Below are 17,481 nucleotides of genomic sequence, written 5' to 3'. Positions count from 1 at the left end.
ATGCCTGTATGAACCTTTGCATTTACTGAAGGTGGAAAAGGGGGAACCCTCACAAATAGTAATGTGAGCCATTACTCATATAATAATGTTGATTACTGCAGCTAGTATTCGTACAAGAAGTTTGCCGTTTCATTGGTAGATATGTTAGGGTGTCGCACACAGCCAGGGGGAGGCAACGGGTTCCTGCGAGGTTGTACTTAGGGAACAGCCTATCTGATCACTGTTAGCCTAGTACGACCGCGTTTTCACACCGGCTAAGGTGAAGCAACGTGCCCTGTCGGCAATGGCTTCTGAAGAACCTAAAGCTAAGAAACAAAAGCTTTCAGAAGAGGGGAAGACAGAGGAGTCCCCGACCAAAAAGACTCCTGCAAAACTAAGGTGACCCAAAAAGAGCTAACAAAAATGCATCTCTGGTGCGCGAGGAGACACGACCCTCCTCTATGTTTGAATGTTTGTCTGTCATACCTACAGTTTACAGTGTAAACCTCTATTACGTAACATTATGAATGTGTGCATGAAAGTAAGATAAAATAAGTAAAATAAGGTTGGAAAAAATTGGGGTTTCTTGTGAGCATTAAATGGTTTTACTCGGAATCACCACGGGGGGAGAAGAGGTCACTGTTTACAACGGCCAATGTAAAGTCCTTTGATATGGTTATAGGTTAACTTACAGCTACATACATTTGCTAACGTTATCTTATAGCTAGTTACAACTAAGTCAGGTGCGTTCGTGCACTGCTGTTGTCTTAACGCATGTTTGCAAACATGTTAATAGAATGCTGCATTCGAGTGCTGCTCGGAGTTCCCAGTTTTCGTGCTCATGTGCTTTCACACAGTCTATGGCTTTAGGTCATGGAAACAGTCATTCAGAAATAAACCACCTACCTCTACGAAGACGAACTAACGCGTACAGTCTTATACCATATGACAATTGACAAATTAGCTAATAAGTCCATTTTCAATACATAAAGCAATAAAAAAGTTTTTAACTGCTGAGCTAACGTTAACGTTTTTCCGCAATGTTTCTGTGCAATTTAACTCTGCAAGTCCTGTACCAACATTTTCGCCAACTTTCCAAAATCAGAATCGGGGATTTATTGCCAAGTAGGTTTAGACATACAAGGAATGCGTTTGGGTGCAGAACATTTTAACTAGAATAAATATTATGAAGTTAAATAGAACAGGTTGAAAAAAGGCAATAAGAATAAATTTATATATATAACATTGCGTATTATACAACATATGTATTCCTAGTTGTGTTTTCGACTTGAGGCAGCATTCACGTGAACTTTTCCTGTAGGAAACAATTCCGACACAACTTGAATGCATTGTAAATTCGGCATGTCCACCACCTGCTGCCCCTGTGTGTTCAAAAAGAAATACTTGTCTGATCGGGACACTCAGTTCATTCGGTGCCAACTACAGAGAAAGCTTGCCTGCTTACTAGCTCTCAAAGCAGTGAATTGTAACTGAATTGTTGTCGTGAAAATGCAATGTTTTTGCAATGATGCTTTTTTTCTGCGACTTAAATATGCATCAATCGGCGACATCCCTTAAAACATGCTTTGGTACATCGTGGTATCTCAGCTGCAGATTCGATCATCAGTACGCTTCTCACGGTGTTATCTAGCTTCAAACGAGTGAGTGGATTAAGGCTGTAGTCTGCAAAGCAAGCCAATCACCAGACGGAGACAGACCTTGGCCCTTCCTCCGTCAGATCAGTCAGCCCCGAGTAGGAGGAGCTGTGGTTGCAGGGGAAAATCGATCTACCCGCACACTGGGCTGAAAATATGAAGTTTTTGGATGCTTAGCTCTTTCTGAGCCGGTTTAGGTTACTCAACAGGTCTGTCAGTTTCTAGCTGGTGTACACAGAGAGAGGAACACCATGTCTTCTGCAAGGTAAGAGCACATTGACATAAAGAGAGAGGCTGGCATGGGCTCTGGTGTAGTGTAATTGGCTGCATACTGGCAGATGTATGCACTGTAGCAAATGATATTTAGGGTGTGGCATCTGCTAGGTTCTTTAGTCACAAAATACTATCTGTGTAGCCTAAGTCACCAGGCATGTCTCACTACTCTTTGCTTTATCAAAGCTGTTTTTCCGCATTTCTTATTCTTGCTGCATAAAATTCTGTTCGAGTGTTGAAAGGAGGGAAAGAGGGGAAAACATGTTCGCTCATGTTCATGTGGAGAGGTGGCATCTGTCAGGGAGACAACACTGGCTCAATCTGTGGCTTTCCCAGAAAACACAGAGAAGAGTGTGCTGACATTTAAGAATGGCATGAAGGAAGGAAGATGACACGTCAACAGACCTGGGTGCACGTGTTTTAACATGCTACCACCATCTCATTGCAAAGCAAACATTGCAGAATAAACAAAAAGCAGAAGTGTCCTGTTAGTGTTTTCTAATTTTTTTTATTTTTAAAATGTGTTTGGGCATCACAAGACTATGATTTGTGATTTTAATCCACTCCTGCACTTATTGTTTTTGCCCCAGGAAAGAACAGATTGCACACAAAGAGACAGACACATCCTGCTGCTGCCCTGATGTTGCCCTGCTGTTAATGCCATAACACGGTTACACGCATGAGCGACTGGGTGTTCCCCTCAGACGGAGCATATTCATATTCTTCTGTAATGTTTCTTGAAGAGTCATGTAGGTTTCCAAACTATGACTTTTTCTACTTCTGCATTTCATTGTGTGAATTGAAGCTTTTAAGTCATGTGGTTGAAGTCACATGGGAAGAGACTCAGTGGAGTGAGCAAACATGAAGTCTATGAAGTGTGCATATTAAGATTTTTGCAGGGCTGGAGGGCTGTCTGCTCTTTAAATGAATCAACCAAATTCAATTGCAAGAGAGGACAACAAAGACTCGGCAAAATGGTCGTCTTTTTACTGTCATGCAAGTTGAGTTAATGTAAATGTTTCTTATTTTAACACTTTTCATCTTTTTGTTTCAGCCCTAATTTACTCTTTGGGATGGGAAATCCGCTACTGGACATCTGTGCTGTAGTGGACAAAGACTTATTGGACAAGTAAGTTAGAGGATTTACATGATTGTATTAAATCTTATCACCTAAGTGAACACTGCTATCAGTTTCTGTACTTCTCTCTGCAGCTGAAATGCTTAGAAAATCTTAAAGTGGTTGTAAACTATCACCTTCTAGTTGCACATGTGATTCTGACATAAATGTACATATTGTGACATTTATATTGACCACAGAAGAACCATAAGAGAAAGAGGTTCTATGATGTAATTTAATCAATGCAGGTTACGAGATAAAGGTGATAGAAGAGAGCAGAGCTGACAGATCAGTGCCAGCAGATTTCTTGCTTTAATATATTCTGAAATGAGACAGTGTATGATTAAATCACAGTGAAAGATGCAGTCTAGCTGAGAAAAACATCTTTTTTGTCATCATGTTAACTTTATTAACAATCGTTCATTAATGTACTTTTACCGAATCGGCAGCAGAGCATAAGAAATCCCTGCATGACTCAACGTTTCACCTTAATTTGAAGTTAATGAAGTTCCTGTAAAAGCAATGAGCCGTAGTAAATAAGCAATTATAAGGATATTTCTTTATCTTTCTACCTATTTATTTATTCACTTTGTATTCATTGAAACAATTGGAGCCATTAATGGAAACCAACACAGTCATAGTCGCAGTTTTCTGGTCTGTCCATATTCTGTGACACTGAGTTGACCAGGGCAAAGGGATCCAGCTCAGAGTCCACTCTCAAACCCCTTGCGTAAACTCCTGGATTAGTGCAAAACCAGCCAGCCAGTTCTAATTCTGTCTCTCATTGATTAAAGCAGGACAAAGCGTGCACCTTAATCCTTAACCTATCCTTGCTTTCAAAGAAGCTAGACTCTAATTAGCAACACTGACCAACATATTGATCAGGAATGAATGTTAGAAGCTCACAAAGGCACTTCTGCAAAGATTCGCAAAACATCTGGCTTTAATTTAATGGTTTAATGATTTAATCACATTTTCCATAGAAGAGAAGAACCAATTTTAAAGCCACAGCATTGTGAATGTTTCCACATAAAAATAAACCAGATTCTTGTCTGTTTTGTATGCACTATTTTTGAAAAGTAGTGTTTTTTTAAGATTATAATAACAGCAATTTGATGTAGAAGATGTTTCCAATAACTTGATAAAACTAATGTCTTTTTTTTCTTTAATTATTTGCAGATACAATCTGAAACCCAATGACCAGATCCTGGCAGAGGACAAACACAAAGCACTGTTAGTATCTCCTACTTCGCAACATTTTCTGTCTATATAGGTTGCTGTACAGCTGTAACATATCTACTAACAGGGTTTTTAGTCTGTACATTGAGAACTTAATATGTCTCAATTCGTACCAAGTTTGGTCCTCTCTGTTCTGGAGTGGGCCAGTCAAAACAGGCGCACACCAGAAATCAACACGAATGACCTCCGTTCCTATATAGACAACCAATGGCAGCGCAGCAGATCCAGCACAGAGAGCCAGTCTCAGCCAATAGCAAACCAGGACACTTCACCTCCCAGTCCCTCTGAGACCAGAGCCAGAAAGTAAACATTTCACAGCAGGAGATAAGAAAGTCGTGTGTGACTGTGTATGTGTGAGAGAGGATGAATTCGGACTTCCACAATTAGAGAGCCACATGTTTAAATTAAAAAAAGAGAGCAAACTTTTATGTAAATCCTCAAAACAGTTAAGCTCTATAAATATTACCTTTTTCTCCCTCCTTCCCCTATGGAACTCCGGTCTTTCTTGTTTTACTGCACTGTGGTTTGAGTGCCACTATGTTGGGAAATTTCCAACTGCTGAAAACACAACAGAGGCTGTAAGCAATACTTAGAAGTGAGATTCCTACAGTTGACAGTTTCCCCACTCCACTCTACTTGTTTCTCTCCTCCCAGATGTCTCCCCCCTCTGCAACCCCTGACTTAGTCTCAGGACCTTTAACAGCAGTCAGCCTGTTACACTTTCCAATGAAATATTGGAACATGCCGTCTCCGACACTCACATAAATCACACACAACACATGTTGTGTAGGATGATTAGACTATATTTAGACTGCACTACATGACAAATTGGGGCTGCTTTAGCCTTGAGCAGAATATGTAAGCGCTGCTTCTGCCATATGTTGTGTAATGGGCATAAATGGTTCATATATTCAGGGAAATCAGTCATCTGTGTGGTGTTTGTTTTACCTGGAAGGAATACAGCTTCTCTAGATAGTACAATGCAACACCAGATGACGTTACAATCCATTAAACCACACCCATCATTATACACACGACAGATGTGGATACAATAACAGCAACTATTATGCAATGTTATACAAACAAATACGCGAGACATGTGATAAACATATCATCCATGAGGATTTTAATGTGAAACTTGTTTGCATGCAATTATTTATTTAAATTTTAAAGTATTCTTTAAGCTGAACGCCTTCTTTAAAAAAGGTCAAATGAGAAGATTTGTACTGCACTTGTTGTCCAAAGTTTAAAACATCGCCCTCTAGCACCACTAAAGCTAACATTAACATGTTCTGTCTTGTTTGTTTATTTTGGACAGAGCGTGAGCATCTCTGCCATTTTCAGATTTGGCTAGTTTCATGTTTATCTTCTCATTTAATTTGCTGCAAAAAAAAACCAAGTACTGACAAAGACAAACAGCCACAGTTCGGTAATCTCTCAACATGTTTTATGTTAAAGTATTAATTCATGACTGAGACAGCTTTGCTTTTGTCTTGCACCAATCACCAATCACCCCCAAGAAAGATGCTGTTGGTCTCAATCTTGCAGAAGTGAATTAACTTCGGGGTGACCCGAATGCTTCGAAGCCTCAATTGTTGCCATGGTTAACAACGGCAAAAATCAGTATTCAAATTTCTTTCCTTTTTAGCCACAGACGTTAGGAGATGAGCAGATATAATTCAGATCTGTGCGTTTCTCAGGCTCTGTACCTGGCTCAATAAGGTCCCAATCTGTTCCGTGCACAGTTCCATAAAGTATGAAGTACGTCTCCACATGCTGTGAATGACAGGAGCAGGAGCTGTAACCTGCAATCAGTTCATCATAGTTTATAATAACGCAGGATCTGTGTTAGTCACGCGAATCGTTCTGTCTGCTGTCGTTCATATGTTTCACTGATAAACCACAGAGCTGTATAGGAGCATCAGGCTTCATGATCAAACATTGTTTTATATCACATCATCACTTCAGTCCGTGATCACCCGCTCCCTCCCACCTTCCCTCCCTCTGTGCTCGTGAATCTTCTTTTGGAATAATGAATGATTTCAGTTGCATGTTTTTGTCTGTGTAGATTTGAGGAGATTGTGAAGAAGTTCAAAGTTGAGTACCACGCTGGAGGCGCCACACAGAACTCCATAAAGGTTGCACAGGTCAGTCACGTACAACGCCTTACTTCCTGTTTTGTCACATACATCACTCCTCTAAATTTTAACTGTAAATGTTGGCATCAGTGAGTAGCAATAATCAATTAATCAGAGCTGTTGTCACCATCTGTAGTGGATGATCCAAGAACCCCACAATGTGGGCACGTTCTTTGGCTGCATTGGCAAAGACAAGTTCGGAGATATCCTGAAGACGAAGGCACAGGAGGCTCACATTGATGCCCACTACTATGAGCAAGACGAAGAGCCCACAGGGACATGTGCAGCATGCATCACCGGAGATAACAGGTGAGTTATTAATATTATAATAATATGCATATATTTACTCATTATTATCTCATCCATCCACAAGTCATTTATCTCTTAACTGCTTCCTCCTCACAGGTCTCTGGTAGCTAACCTAGCAGCCGCTAACTGTTATAAGAAGGATAAGCATCTAGACCTGGAAGAAAACTGGGAGCTAGTGAAAAAAGCTAAGGTCTACTACATTGCTGTAAGTAGAAGTTACCAAATTACTAAATGCTTTGTTGTGCCATCTAATATTTAAGTCAGCACACGTTCTCGCTTTTCTTTTGTACTGCGTGTGATTCATTAGAGCCCATCAAGATATAAAAAGCAGATCAGTGTTGACCCAATGTCGCTGTTTGCTTCCAGGGTTTCTTCCTGACTGTCTCTTTGGAGTCCATCCTGAAAGTGGCGAAGCATGCGTCTGAAAATAACAAGCTGTTTTGCCTGAACCTCTCTGCGCCCTTCATCTCCCAGTTTTTCAAGGATAACCTCATGCAGGTTATGCCCTACGTCGACGTGCTGTTCGGAAATGAGACAGTAAGCCAGACTTTCACAGTTCATCCTTTGGATTCTCTACATTATGGCTTTACATGTTTTATGTTTTGGGGATTATTGCATGTTTGTGTTAAACGTTCTTTATTTGTTCCTCAGGAGGCTGCTACATTTGCTAAAGAGCAAGACTTTGAGGTGAGTAACAGTCACATTTAGCATTTAGCATTTGCACATGATAAGAGTTGATTTGTTCATGTATTTTGTGCATTATTAACTGGTTGTATTCATGTGTATTTTATCTGTAGACTGAGGACATAAAGGAAATTGCAAAGAAAGCCCAGGCTTTGCCCAAAGTAAACAAGAAGAGACAGAGGGTTGTAGTGTTGACCCAGGGGAAGGATGAAACCGTTATGGCCCAAGGTAAGATTATATTCTTCTTTTCTTTCCTTAAGTTAAAGTGATCATCTTGAAGATTTCCATGTAAATAAATGTCTGTTCAGTCACTATTTATCGCCGAATGAGGTAACACAATGGCGATTGAGCCTATGGCCCACTGATGAAAGCCTTTGCATTTGCAGTATTACAGACTGGGTGTCTGGTGCGACTTTCGCGGAAAACATCACAAGCGGCGCCCAGTTAGTGACGCGTTTTCCATCAGCCAGCAGTGGTTGGTCTGCCAGAGAGGGTAGGCGGAGCTAAGCGGCTGCTTTTCCGGTCTCTGCAAGTGTTGCGAGTAAACAGTAATCTACTATGGCTGAACAAACAAAGAAAAGATGGATGACTACAGATACAACTTCAACAATAAGTGAAAATCCAAAGAAAAAGAAACAAATTCGACGCTCAGATGAAGGCAAACAGTCTAAAAAGGAAAGCGACCGTCAGCGAGGAAAATCAAGAGTCACAATTGGAGCCAACCGTGGATATCACACATGCGACACTGTTTTGATATCTGGGAAGTGTGCTCCTGCAGTTACCGTTTATCGCCATAGGTGCTGCCAAAGAAAACGAAACTGAGATATTCAAGATTACCACTTTAATCTTTTATGTCCTTTGTCCTTTGTCAGAGGTGTATTTTAAAATGTTTTTTTTTCTTCTCGTGTTTAGGTGACAAGGTTGATGCATTCCCCGTACAGAAGATTGACCCCAAGGACATTGTTGACACAAACGGTGCAGGTGATGCCTTTGTAGGAGGTAAGAGTTTACTGTGTTTTCGTTACCTACATTTCTTAGTTGCTTTTTTTTCTTTCTTTTGTTTAGTGTCGATTTTGTGTTAAAGCTTTCTCTCTGTGGTGCAGGTTTCCTGTCTGAGCTGGTCCAGGAGAAACCTCTGGATCAGTGCGTGAAGGCAGCACACTACTCGGCTAATGTCATCATCAGACAAGCAGGTTGCACCTTCCCAGAAAAGCCTGACTTCAAATGAGAATTCCAGGACAGCTTTTCCTTCAACCTGAAACCTCATTATGACCCTGCCATACTAAATTCAGACCCATGAATTTTTATTCTACATTCTCAAAGCCCCCTTTTTTCTTTCAATCAGACAACCGTCCATGTTCTCTTTCAATTCATCCATCCATAATTTGTCACCAATTATTAGCTGGGTGCCTCCTGACATGTGTGCCTTTCTCTGTGTTCTCCACTTGGGGCCGCTAGAGGATCATGTAGCCCAGAGCCGAGGGAGCTTTAAATGACCATAAAGGAATCATGAAAACACTACAGGATTTGATCATTGTGATTTACATGAAGGATCGAAATGGGAAATCTTATTTCATGGACTTTTTTGGGGATTTGTTCCAATTGAATTTTGGCTCTGAGACTGCCAGCGTCCGGCTGACATAAAGCCCATCAGACTCTGCTGCAAGTAGTCAGGTTGAAATCTTAACAGTCTGTAATTTCTAAGAATTTAATTCTTCAATGGGAGGACTCATTATACACAAACAAAGGACTAAAGAGAACATAAAACACTGTAAAAGAAGGTTTTTGATACTGCATTTAAATGATTTGTTTTGTTTTTTGATTAATTATTCCTGATTATGACTTTGTGACTGTTTTGATTTTAACAGGCCAGTTTCGAAACCAAATGGTTTTCATTTAAACGCACAATTTGTATTGTCAAAGTCTCAGCCCACTACGTCACCTGTGTCAACGACATTCAGGAGTTACCTTCAGTCACCATTTGCGTTTTTTTTCCTCATGCTGTTTCGGGGAAGGTGCTTCTAGTACTGAGTGCCTTTTTTCCTTATCTTTCTCTGCACGTGTTTCAAAGTGTGCAGAGGCCGACAGATGTGAACCTACACTTGTTGATTTTGGGAAACTTGCAAGCTAGATCAGTGTGTGCAACTGGTGGCTTGTGGGGAGGAAAATGGACACACTACACCTCTAAATGCATGTAAGGTAGCTGTTATTATGATATAAGATCATATTTTAATGTTCTTTCTTAGAGTAATGCAGTGGGCTTTCTGTGATGAGAGTATGTTGATCTCTTCCAATATCAAAGAATATGTAACCCAACTTCAAGACTGTCCGCCTTGCTAAATCAGATGTGATTTTCAGTCATATTTTAATACAACACAAGCTAAATTATGGCTCAGGCCACACTTGTGATATGGGGCCAAACATTTAAAATCATCAGTATTTACCTAACAGCGTGTTATGTTGTGGTCTAAGCAACAATAAATACTTGAACATAAATGTCAACTGTGCAACTCCAAACATTTCAAAATGCAGTGTGTGCATATTTCTGAATACTACCAGTGCTGTATTTGTATTAACAATTATGGTGCATGTTGTCCCTCCGTTAAATATGTGTCCAGATACACCAAAAAAGCCTTATGTAACATTTTGTTCCTTGTTTCAATGCAACTCACGTTGCCCATGTCTGTGCTAGACTGGGATGACTAATAAAACATACCAGGTTGATCATATTGCTCATTCATTCTTCTGTTTTGAGTATATTTATCAAATATTTACCAGATTTTTCCAGATATAGTTCTTAAATCCCCCAAAGAATTTCTTCAAATCATTGTTTTCAATCCAAGATAAGAAAATGACTAAAGTCATGAAATTGTGATCAGGGGGTAGACTGAGGGGGAATTCAGCTAAAAGTAATCGTTGAAGTGTTAAAATGGTTACGTTTTAAAATGTAGTCTGTAACCGTTAAACTGTTGAATTAGTTAGCTAAACTAACAAAAGACGACCTAATTAGCTTAAACAGCTGAAATAGTATGCTGAAGTAACCGATAAACGGTTGAAATAGATATGTGACGGTTTAAGCAAGTAATGGATGAAAGGTTGTAATCGTTAACTGAAGTGGTGGATAAACAGTAAGTCAGCTATTATATTGGAATAGTTAGCATATTGATAAACGTTCGACATTTTTAGCTAATGTTGACAGTTAGCTTAGGTAATGGATAATAAACGGATGGTAAACTTAAGTACTGGATAAACGGTTGGGACATTCAGCATCACTGACTTAATCATAAATACTGACACTTTATTTGTCACTTTTATAGCCTACAGTCAGTTGCGTTATACATTTAGGACACAATTCGTCCATAAGAACTGTGAGGGAATCACTGGCCTAAATGAAAAACTAAAATAAGCCCTTAGGAAACCCCCATTCTTCTTTAAATTTTTCACATTGACATGATACAGTTGATAAAAAACGCAAAGTAGAGTTTAATGATAGTTAAAGAGTTACAGAAACATAAACAACAATTTTGTATTCCTGAGATGAATTCAGAAGAAAACTTAACTATTAAAACAGGCATATTATCTATTGATTGTGCATTATTGGTCTTGCATTTCTCTTTTTAGTCTCAGCCTCTCCTCTTGTAATGTGATGTCCAGGGCTCTGAGCTGTTTCAGGAAGCCATGATTGGGCAGGATGCAGCGGCGCTGTCGCACATGTTCAATAGCATCCACCACTGTTAAACTCTGTTTCATCATCAGGTATGCCAAGACCAGAGACGCTGACCTGCTCCGACCCATCACACAGTGCACTAGCACCTTGTCTACAACAAAATGAAGTAAAAAAAGATGTCTTAGAAACAGTGAAGCTTAATCTACTAAGAATAATTTCAATTAAAGGTTTTTATTTGCTTCAGGACTTACTCTCTGGTTGACTGAGGGCCTCATCAATGAATTGGGTTGCAGGGCGGAAGAACTGGGAAATGTTGAAGGTAGGTTTGTCATCAGCCTCGACACCGAAGTACTGAATGTCCATGCCACTGTAGTATTCAGCACCAGTCAGCACATTGTTCCACTTTCCCTCTGCAGCATTAAGGACATGTGTAACACCCAGATCCCTCAGGCCAGACCGTTCCAGAGCTGTTTTCCTGTTTATTTATCAACAGACAGACTCAATATGAAGCTGCAATCTTTAATCAGACCTCTTGTACCATCTCTGTTTGCGCTTACTCACTCATCCCCGATGTAGATACTGGGCCAGACCTGGTTAACATGCGCATACTGCGCCCCGGTGCCAGACCAGAACAGCTGCTCCAGGTCTAATGTACCTGGTGTGATGTAATCACTGTCTGGGTCCACCTGCACTGCGGCGTATGGGTTCCTGCTTCTGGACTTCACCACACAGGACGACATAGCTCACCTCTGCAGCCCAAAAACACACACACAAACACTTAATCACAAGCTGTAGAGATGTTATTTTAACACCTATACACCAGTGATAATTTGCTAGGCTTGAATCTTAGAGCTGCAATGATAAGCGAATTAATGTATTAGTCAATTAATCAATGAATTGACGATCAGAAAATTATCCTGCAACTATATTCTTGAATCTTTTAGTCAAATGTGAATACCTGTGTTTAATATCTTCCTATTTCCTTGACAAAACCTTAAATTATTTGATCTGCGGATAAATTAATATTAATGTATTATTGGTTGTAACCCTGTACAGTTTGCTGGTTACCTATGGAGGGCGCTAAATGCAAATGGTTATATTACATTTCATTGATTCATATGTAGTTTTAAGATAATCATAAATTACTTTGTTTATACATAAAATCATTTATTTACATTATTGTTGCCTAATGAAAATTTTAAATATTGAACTTGTGAGACAGAGAAAATCAATTAACTGAATTTAAGCTAAACTTTAGGGAACTATTTTGATTGCCGAATCAGTATTGAACATGCATTTCTCCTAAACAACTTTAATGTGACTCATTTGGTTCTCTGAGGTTTTTTCTTGGGTGCAAAACTTCACATATCAGCTGTCTGATGTAACTAGAGCTCTCCATGACTAGCAGGTGTCCCTTCTTTGTAGACACCACAGACAAGTTTAAGTGACAGGCAGGGAGAGTAATGGTGAATTGTCATGTCAGGTCAGAACAACAAAAAGTGTATTTTTATTTTAATAATAATAATAATTATATTTATATACACATTTATTATAGAAATTATGTATGAAATATTCCATGTGGAGCAATGACCAGGTGATAAAACACGTACAAAAAGAGAAATCCTGTCAGACGCTTTATGAAAACTAAAAACATTTTACATTTATTTAAAATCTATAGTGAAATCTTTCAACAGAATACAGTTAAATAGTATTCGTTAATCACTTTGAATTATCAATATAAATATATATAAATGATCTCATGCATTAACTTCGGTTAGATTAACTTAACTTGTATTAATCTCTCTGCTCTTTTCTCATTTATCACTAATAAAATTCTTACTATTTTGCACAATGGCAAGGACATTTTGGTCCTCCAGTCTTTATTTCATTATTAAACCTCTTTGTATCTGCTCCACTTTCATGCTTGTTTTTATACCAAATCTTATTCTGAGGTTTGGTGGTTTGGAGTCACACAGTGTCCCAGGATAAACTGAAGCCTGACATTGTCGCTTCCGTTTTTTTACTCATGACTGTTTAACTATGAGGCCAAAAAATTACTTTGTTGGTTATTTGTTATGATAAAGAAATATTGTAGAAATAATAACTCACCTCTTTCCTGTAACTGTTTAAAGCTTTAAATCCGCGAGCAGGATGGCAGACCAGCATCTGAACTTTTCCACAGCGGACATGTGTGAACTGTGTGTATGTGTATGTGCGTGTATCAACAGAGACCTCCCTCCACAGTAAGCATGGAGACAGAAATACAGATCTGGAATAGTGACTGCTCTCTCAGGCTCTGTGTTTAAGATGATATTTTTAGGCGGCTGGGCTACAACACCTGACCTCAACAACGTGACACACTCACACAAACACACACAGATGCTTTCCCACAGCCTTCCTAATGTGATCAGAGTCCTCTAATGTGGCAGAGATTACGTTCTTTCAGACCGTAGGGTAAAGAAACAAGCTGAATCATGGGAAATAATACCAGATAACAAAAAGAGGTGTAGTTAAAGTGTTTTGTTGCATCATTGCTGTTGTAAGAATGTCACTCATGTGTGGACAGGTGTGGGGATCAGGTCACATTTGTCAGTGCAGTTATTTCTGGAGACATAAAACTTAAAGCATTTCGTTTATATGTTTGACAGATTGTTGCTGGAGCAGAGATAATCTAAGAGACTGTTTGTCAGTTTGAATAAGTTCTGTTAAAAATTAGCTCTAGAATTAAACAGGAGATGTTTCAATGTGTCCATCATTATCGTATCAGTCGTCCTCCTCTGTCATCTCTCTGCTCTGTGGTCTGAGGCTCAGCTCGAGCTGCCTCAGCTGCTCCAGAAAACCAGAGTTGGGTCCAATGTCTCGGTTCAGACGCACAGCGATGATGGCGTCCACTAACGACAGGCCGTGGCAGAACATCAGATACGCAAGAACCAGCGCTCCAGAGCGACTCAGGCCCATGGCGCAGTGCACCAGCACCTTCCCTGGAAGATACAGTGATTAATACAGTTGATAACACTAACATCATGTAATGACTGTATTGTGTTAAATTGATATTAATCTAATTTACAATTAGATCTGATCTTTGAATTTAATTCAATCCTTTTGATTTTGTCACATTCAGTAACACAAACTGGAATAGTCTCTGTCTGCTGCATGGCTTTAGTGCGACGTAAGCTAATTGAATATAATGTAATCTCATTACAGTAATCTATTATCGTTGATGCAATCTGTGATGTATTGAAATTGAATGTTATTTATAGATTGATGTTCTTTTATTCCAATATGGTATTATAGTGTCTTTAATGTAATATAATCTACTTTATTGTAATATTATCCTATTAAAGTAATGTATCTGCTTTGTTGTAATCTAACCTAACTGAATGATATGCCCCTGATGTGATGTAGTCTTCATTTATGTGATATAATCTCTTTAAAGTAATGTAATTGGTTTAATGTAATGTTTTGTCATTTAATTAAATTAATAGATTTAATGCAATGTTCTGTCTTAAACCTGATGCTGTTATTTTTTTAAAGTAGTGTTTTGCTTTAGAACTTACTTGTACATTTTTACTAAATTCTTTAATCTAATTGATTTTTAGTTTTTTTCTTTTTGCTTATTGTCACATTAATGTTCTTAATGCTCTGCTTTTGATTGTGTAAAGCACTTTGAATTGCTCTGTGTATGAATGGTGCTCTATAAATAAATGTGCCTTGCCTTGCCTCAGATGTAATTTACATTACTTTAATGTAATGCATTTGATGTAATTCATTCCTTATAAATGAAAAGCAATCTCTTATTTTTTTTAAGCGTTAATAGATGCAAACCTTCAGCTGCTTCAGGTTTCATTTGTAATTCAAAACTACCTCTGTATTACACACTCACATACATATAGAAACACGCCAACACTTATACTGAAAGACACACACACATACTTAGTCCCAATTATGTAACAGGCGCTCACGGGAGGCCTATGTTGGTGCTGCAACTTTGAATTGCACTTCTGCAGGAATTGCATTTTATGTCACTTTATTTCTCCTGTACTTTTCCTACAGTGGTATGTCAAACCTGTAAAGGGATTTTTGTGCAAAAAACTTGATTACCAAATAATCAAAATGATACACGTCTTTATTCGAAGCCTTCAAACTATAAATATGCTTAAGATTGCCAAACACTTTTCAAACAAGGAGTTAAAGATGATATTTCGCTGGTTTTAATTTTTAATTCGTATTTTTTTCATCTGCGTACGTTTTATTTTGTTTACAAGACAAGTGACAAAATTAACAAACCAAGTTGGCAGAAAATGTGTTGCATTAAGAATACATGAGGAAGGAAAATCTAATGCCTCTGTCAACATTAATAATGAATGAGCTCCTCTGCAATCCCCTACATGTTTAAATAATTAAGTATACACAGAAATAAAACCAAAATAAGCTTGTAATATCTATGTCAACACTGTCTGTGCTCTCAAAAAGGGCCTTTATGCTACGCTTAACATTATGAATCCGCTGCTGTCATATTTGCAAACTGACCGTTTTGTTCCAGAGCGTTGTTTATGAACAGTGCAGAAGAGTTGAAGAAAGGTCGGAGGTCAAACTCTGGATGGTCTGCAGCTTCAACACCATAGTATTCCACTTCAAGGTCACTGTAGAACTGCTGACCTGTATTGATCCTGTGTCGTCCAGCTGCAGCGTTCAATATGTGAGTCACACCCAAAGACGACAGCAAGGTTTTATCTCTCGCCACAGACCTGCAGACACACACCACATACAAACTGATTTAATGCAACATGTTCTGATGACATTTCAAGCTATTGGTTGTGACGTTTCCACTCACTCATCCCCGATGTACAGGTTGGGCCAGACTTGATTGACAGGTGCCACTGGCTTCCTGTTAGTCCAGAGGATTTGCCTCAGCTCTAACAGAGGTGGTGTTTCCTCCTCCAGGGCTGAGTGACATCTATAGCAATAAAAATGTGCATGTGTATGTGTGCATATGTCGATGTTTATGGCTCTGTGTGTGTCAGTGCATGTCTTTACAGAGTTTGGGCCTTTCGTCGCCTCCTCCTCTCCCTCTCCAGGCCTCTGTCAAGGCTGCGGAGCTGCTGCAGGAAGCCAGGGTTAGGGCAGATATCTCTGTGAGGCCTGACAGCAGCCACCGCCTCCTGCAGCCTCAGGCCCTCAACTATCATCAGGTAGGCCAGCACCAATGTTGAAGAGCGGCTCACACCCATCAGGCAGTGGACAAACACCCGTCCTGAGACAGAGACATATCCTATTATTCACACCAAATTGTGACGTCATGCTCAGGGCGGAAAGCTCGGATGTTGTCATAATGTTGTAATTATGTATTCCAGTTTGAAAGGCCAATAAATGTGGGGCAGATCATTATCATTTCACTACTTTACAACAAAAAGCTGAACAGACAATCGATATTGAAAATCCAGTGTTGTCAATTAACCCCAGCACAAGATATGCAGCAAAATATATGGTACATCCAATTACACACACTAAGATATCTTTAAATGTGGCTAACTTGCCTCCCATTGCCAGTGCAGCTCGGATGTATCTTGCTGTTGGGTAGAAGAAAGGACTAAGGATAAACCCTATTGCATCATCAGCCTCCACCCCATAATAATCCACTTTCATGTCTCTGTAGAAACGTGGGCCAGTTTTGACGTAGAAACAAAGTCCTGGGCTGGGGTTGATTGGTCCATGAGCAGCATTTACTATGTGAGTTATGCCTAGACTGTGGAGCGTGCTCTTATCACGAGCTGCCACCCTGAAACACAAGGGTCTGTGTAAGTGAAGGAGTGTTCATTTTTAGTATATGTTGTTGTGTATAAATTTGGGTGGCCCTGAAGGTCAAAACACTACAAAATTTCAGAGACCATTACAACATTGACAATGTTTCACAAATTGTGACATTTCAGAAAATGCAACATTTCACAAATAGTCATTTCTTTTTACTTTAGATTATAGGTAAGGTAGGACAGCACTTTTTTTTGTGAAGTGTTGTGTTCTGTGGAATGTTCTTGTATCTTGTATTTCAAAATCTTGTATTTCAAAATCTTGTATTTTCTGAAATGTTGTTGTGTTTTGTGAAATGATTTTGTGTTGTGAAATTTCATCGTGTTTTGTGACATGTTGTTATGTTTTGACCTTCAGGGCCACTGTAGAAAACTCACTCGTTGCCTATGAAAACGTTCGGCCAGACTTGATTGACGTGTCCAGTAGGTCGTCTGTCTCTCAGCAGGAACTCCTGCAGCTCTGACACAGACGGAGGTTCATATGGTGGATCTCTAAGAGACATACTGACACACACACAGACACATACACAAAAGACACACACTGGGCTTTCACTTTATCTTAAGTATGTTATTATGTTATATGTTAAGTTATTTACTGCTGCTTTTCTTTACT

At 39.2% G+C, this 17,481-nt stretch overlaps 3 protein-coding genes across 6 annotated transcripts; 1 reads left to right on the top strand and 2 right to left on the bottom strand.

Moving 5' to 3' along the window:
• Positions 1-239: 239 nt before the first annotated feature.
• Positions 240-10,118, top strand: adka (adenosine kinase a). 4 transcript variants are annotated; one of them, XM_069658423.1, is made up of 11 exons: positions 240-378; positions 2,962-3,036; positions 4,204-4,257; positions 6,332-6,410; positions 6,538-6,710; positions 6,807-6,915; positions 7,077-7,247; positions 7,365-7,397; positions 7,508-7,622; positions 8,307-8,393; positions 8,498-10,118. In XM_069658423.1, exons 1-11 carry the CDS (start codon positions 284-286, stop codon positions 8,620-8,622), a joined length of 1,116 nt encoding a protein of 371 aa, XP_069514524.1. In that variant the 5' UTR covers positions 240-283; the 3' UTR covers positions 8,623-10,118. The 4 variants fall into 4 exon arrangements, with proteins under 4 accessions (XP_069514524.1, XP_069514523.1, XP_069514525.1 ...); XM_069658422.1 differs by having other exon boundaries at positions 7,362-7,397; XM_069658424.1 differs by lacking the exon at positions 240-378 and adding an exon at positions 1,754-1,899 and having other exon boundaries at positions 7,362-7,397.
• An 850-nt stretch (positions 10,119-10,968) lies between these two features.
• On the bottom strand, positions 10,969-13,253 carry LOC138588298 (dual specificity phosphatase 29). The gene is made up of 4 exons (XM_069658331.1): positions 13,171-13,253; positions 11,623-11,810; positions 11,313-11,536; positions 10,969-11,212 (listed from the first exon to the last, which is right to left on the bottom strand). Exons 2-4 carry the CDS (start codon positions 11,799-11,801, stop codon positions 10,989-10,991), a joined length of 627 nt encoding a protein of 208 aa, XP_069514432.1. The 5' UTR covers positions 11,802-11,810; positions 13,171-13,253; the 3' UTR covers positions 10,969-10,988.
• A 571-nt stretch (positions 13,254-13,824) lies between these two features.
• On the bottom strand, positions 13,825-17,335 carry LOC138588297 (dual specificity protein phosphatase 13B-like). The gene is made up of 5 exons (XM_069658330.1): positions 17,247-17,335; positions 16,099-16,315; positions 15,896-16,018; positions 15,592-15,809; positions 13,825-14,042 (listed from the first exon to the last, which is right to left on the bottom strand). Exons 2-5 carry the CDS (start codon positions 16,290-16,292, stop codon positions 13,825-13,827), a joined length of 753 nt encoding a protein of 250 aa, XP_069514431.1. The 5' UTR covers positions 16,293-16,315; positions 17,247-17,335.
• Between the last annotated feature and the right edge of the window lie 146 nt (positions 17,336-17,481).

Source organism: Semicossyphus pulcher, unplaced genomic scaffold (assembly GCF_022749685.1).
Source record: "Semicossyphus pulcher isolate SPU_LCO1_2020_fin unplaced genomic scaffold, fSemPul1.0.p SCAF_12, whole genome shotgun sequence".
In the NCBI taxonomy this organism is placed as follows: Eukaryota; Metazoa; Chordata; class Actinopteri; order Labriformes; family Labridae; genus Semicossyphus; species Semicossyphus pulcher.
This window is presented reverse-complemented; position numbering and strand designations above follow the sequence as displayed.

Bases quoted from the DNA above. Each gene is read 5' to 3' on its own strand.
- adka (XM_069658422.1), top strand. From the start codon at position 284: ATGGCTTCTGAAGAACCTAAAGCTAAGAAACAAAAGCTTTCAGAAGAG. The intron at 6,411-6,537 runs GTCAGTCACGTA...CACCATCTGTAG, and splicing joins ACTCCATAAAGGTTGCACAG to TGGATGATCCAAGAACCCCA. The intron at 7,398-7,507 runs GTGAGTAACAGT...TTTTATCTGTAG, and splicing joins CTAAAGAGCAAGACTTTGAG to ACTGAGGACATAAAGGAAAT.
- LOC138588298 (XM_069658331.1), bottom strand. From the start codon at position 11,801: ATGTCGTCCTGTGTGGTGAAGTCCAGAAGCAGGAACCCATACGCCGCA. The intron at 11,537-11,622 runs GTGAGTAAGCGC...ATAAATAAACAG, and splicing joins AGTATCTACATCGGGGATGA to GAAAACAGCTCTGGAACGGT. The intron at 11,213-11,312 runs GTAAGTCCTGAA...ATTTTGTTGTAG, and splicing joins GGCCCTCAGTCAACCAGAGA to ACAAGGTGCTAGTGCACTGT.
- LOC138588297 (XM_069658330.1), bottom strand. From the start codon at position 16,292: ATGGGTGTGAGCCGCTCTTCAACATTGGTGCTGGCCTACCTGATGATA. The intron at 16,019-16,098 runs GTAAAGACATGC...TTATTGCTATAG, and splicing joins CGACGAAAGGCCCAAACTCT to ATGTCACTCAGCCCTGGAGG. The intron at 15,810-15,895 runs GTGAGTGGAAAC...GTGTGTCTGCAG, and splicing joins AACCTGTACATCGGGGATGA to GTCTGTGGCGAGAGATAAAA.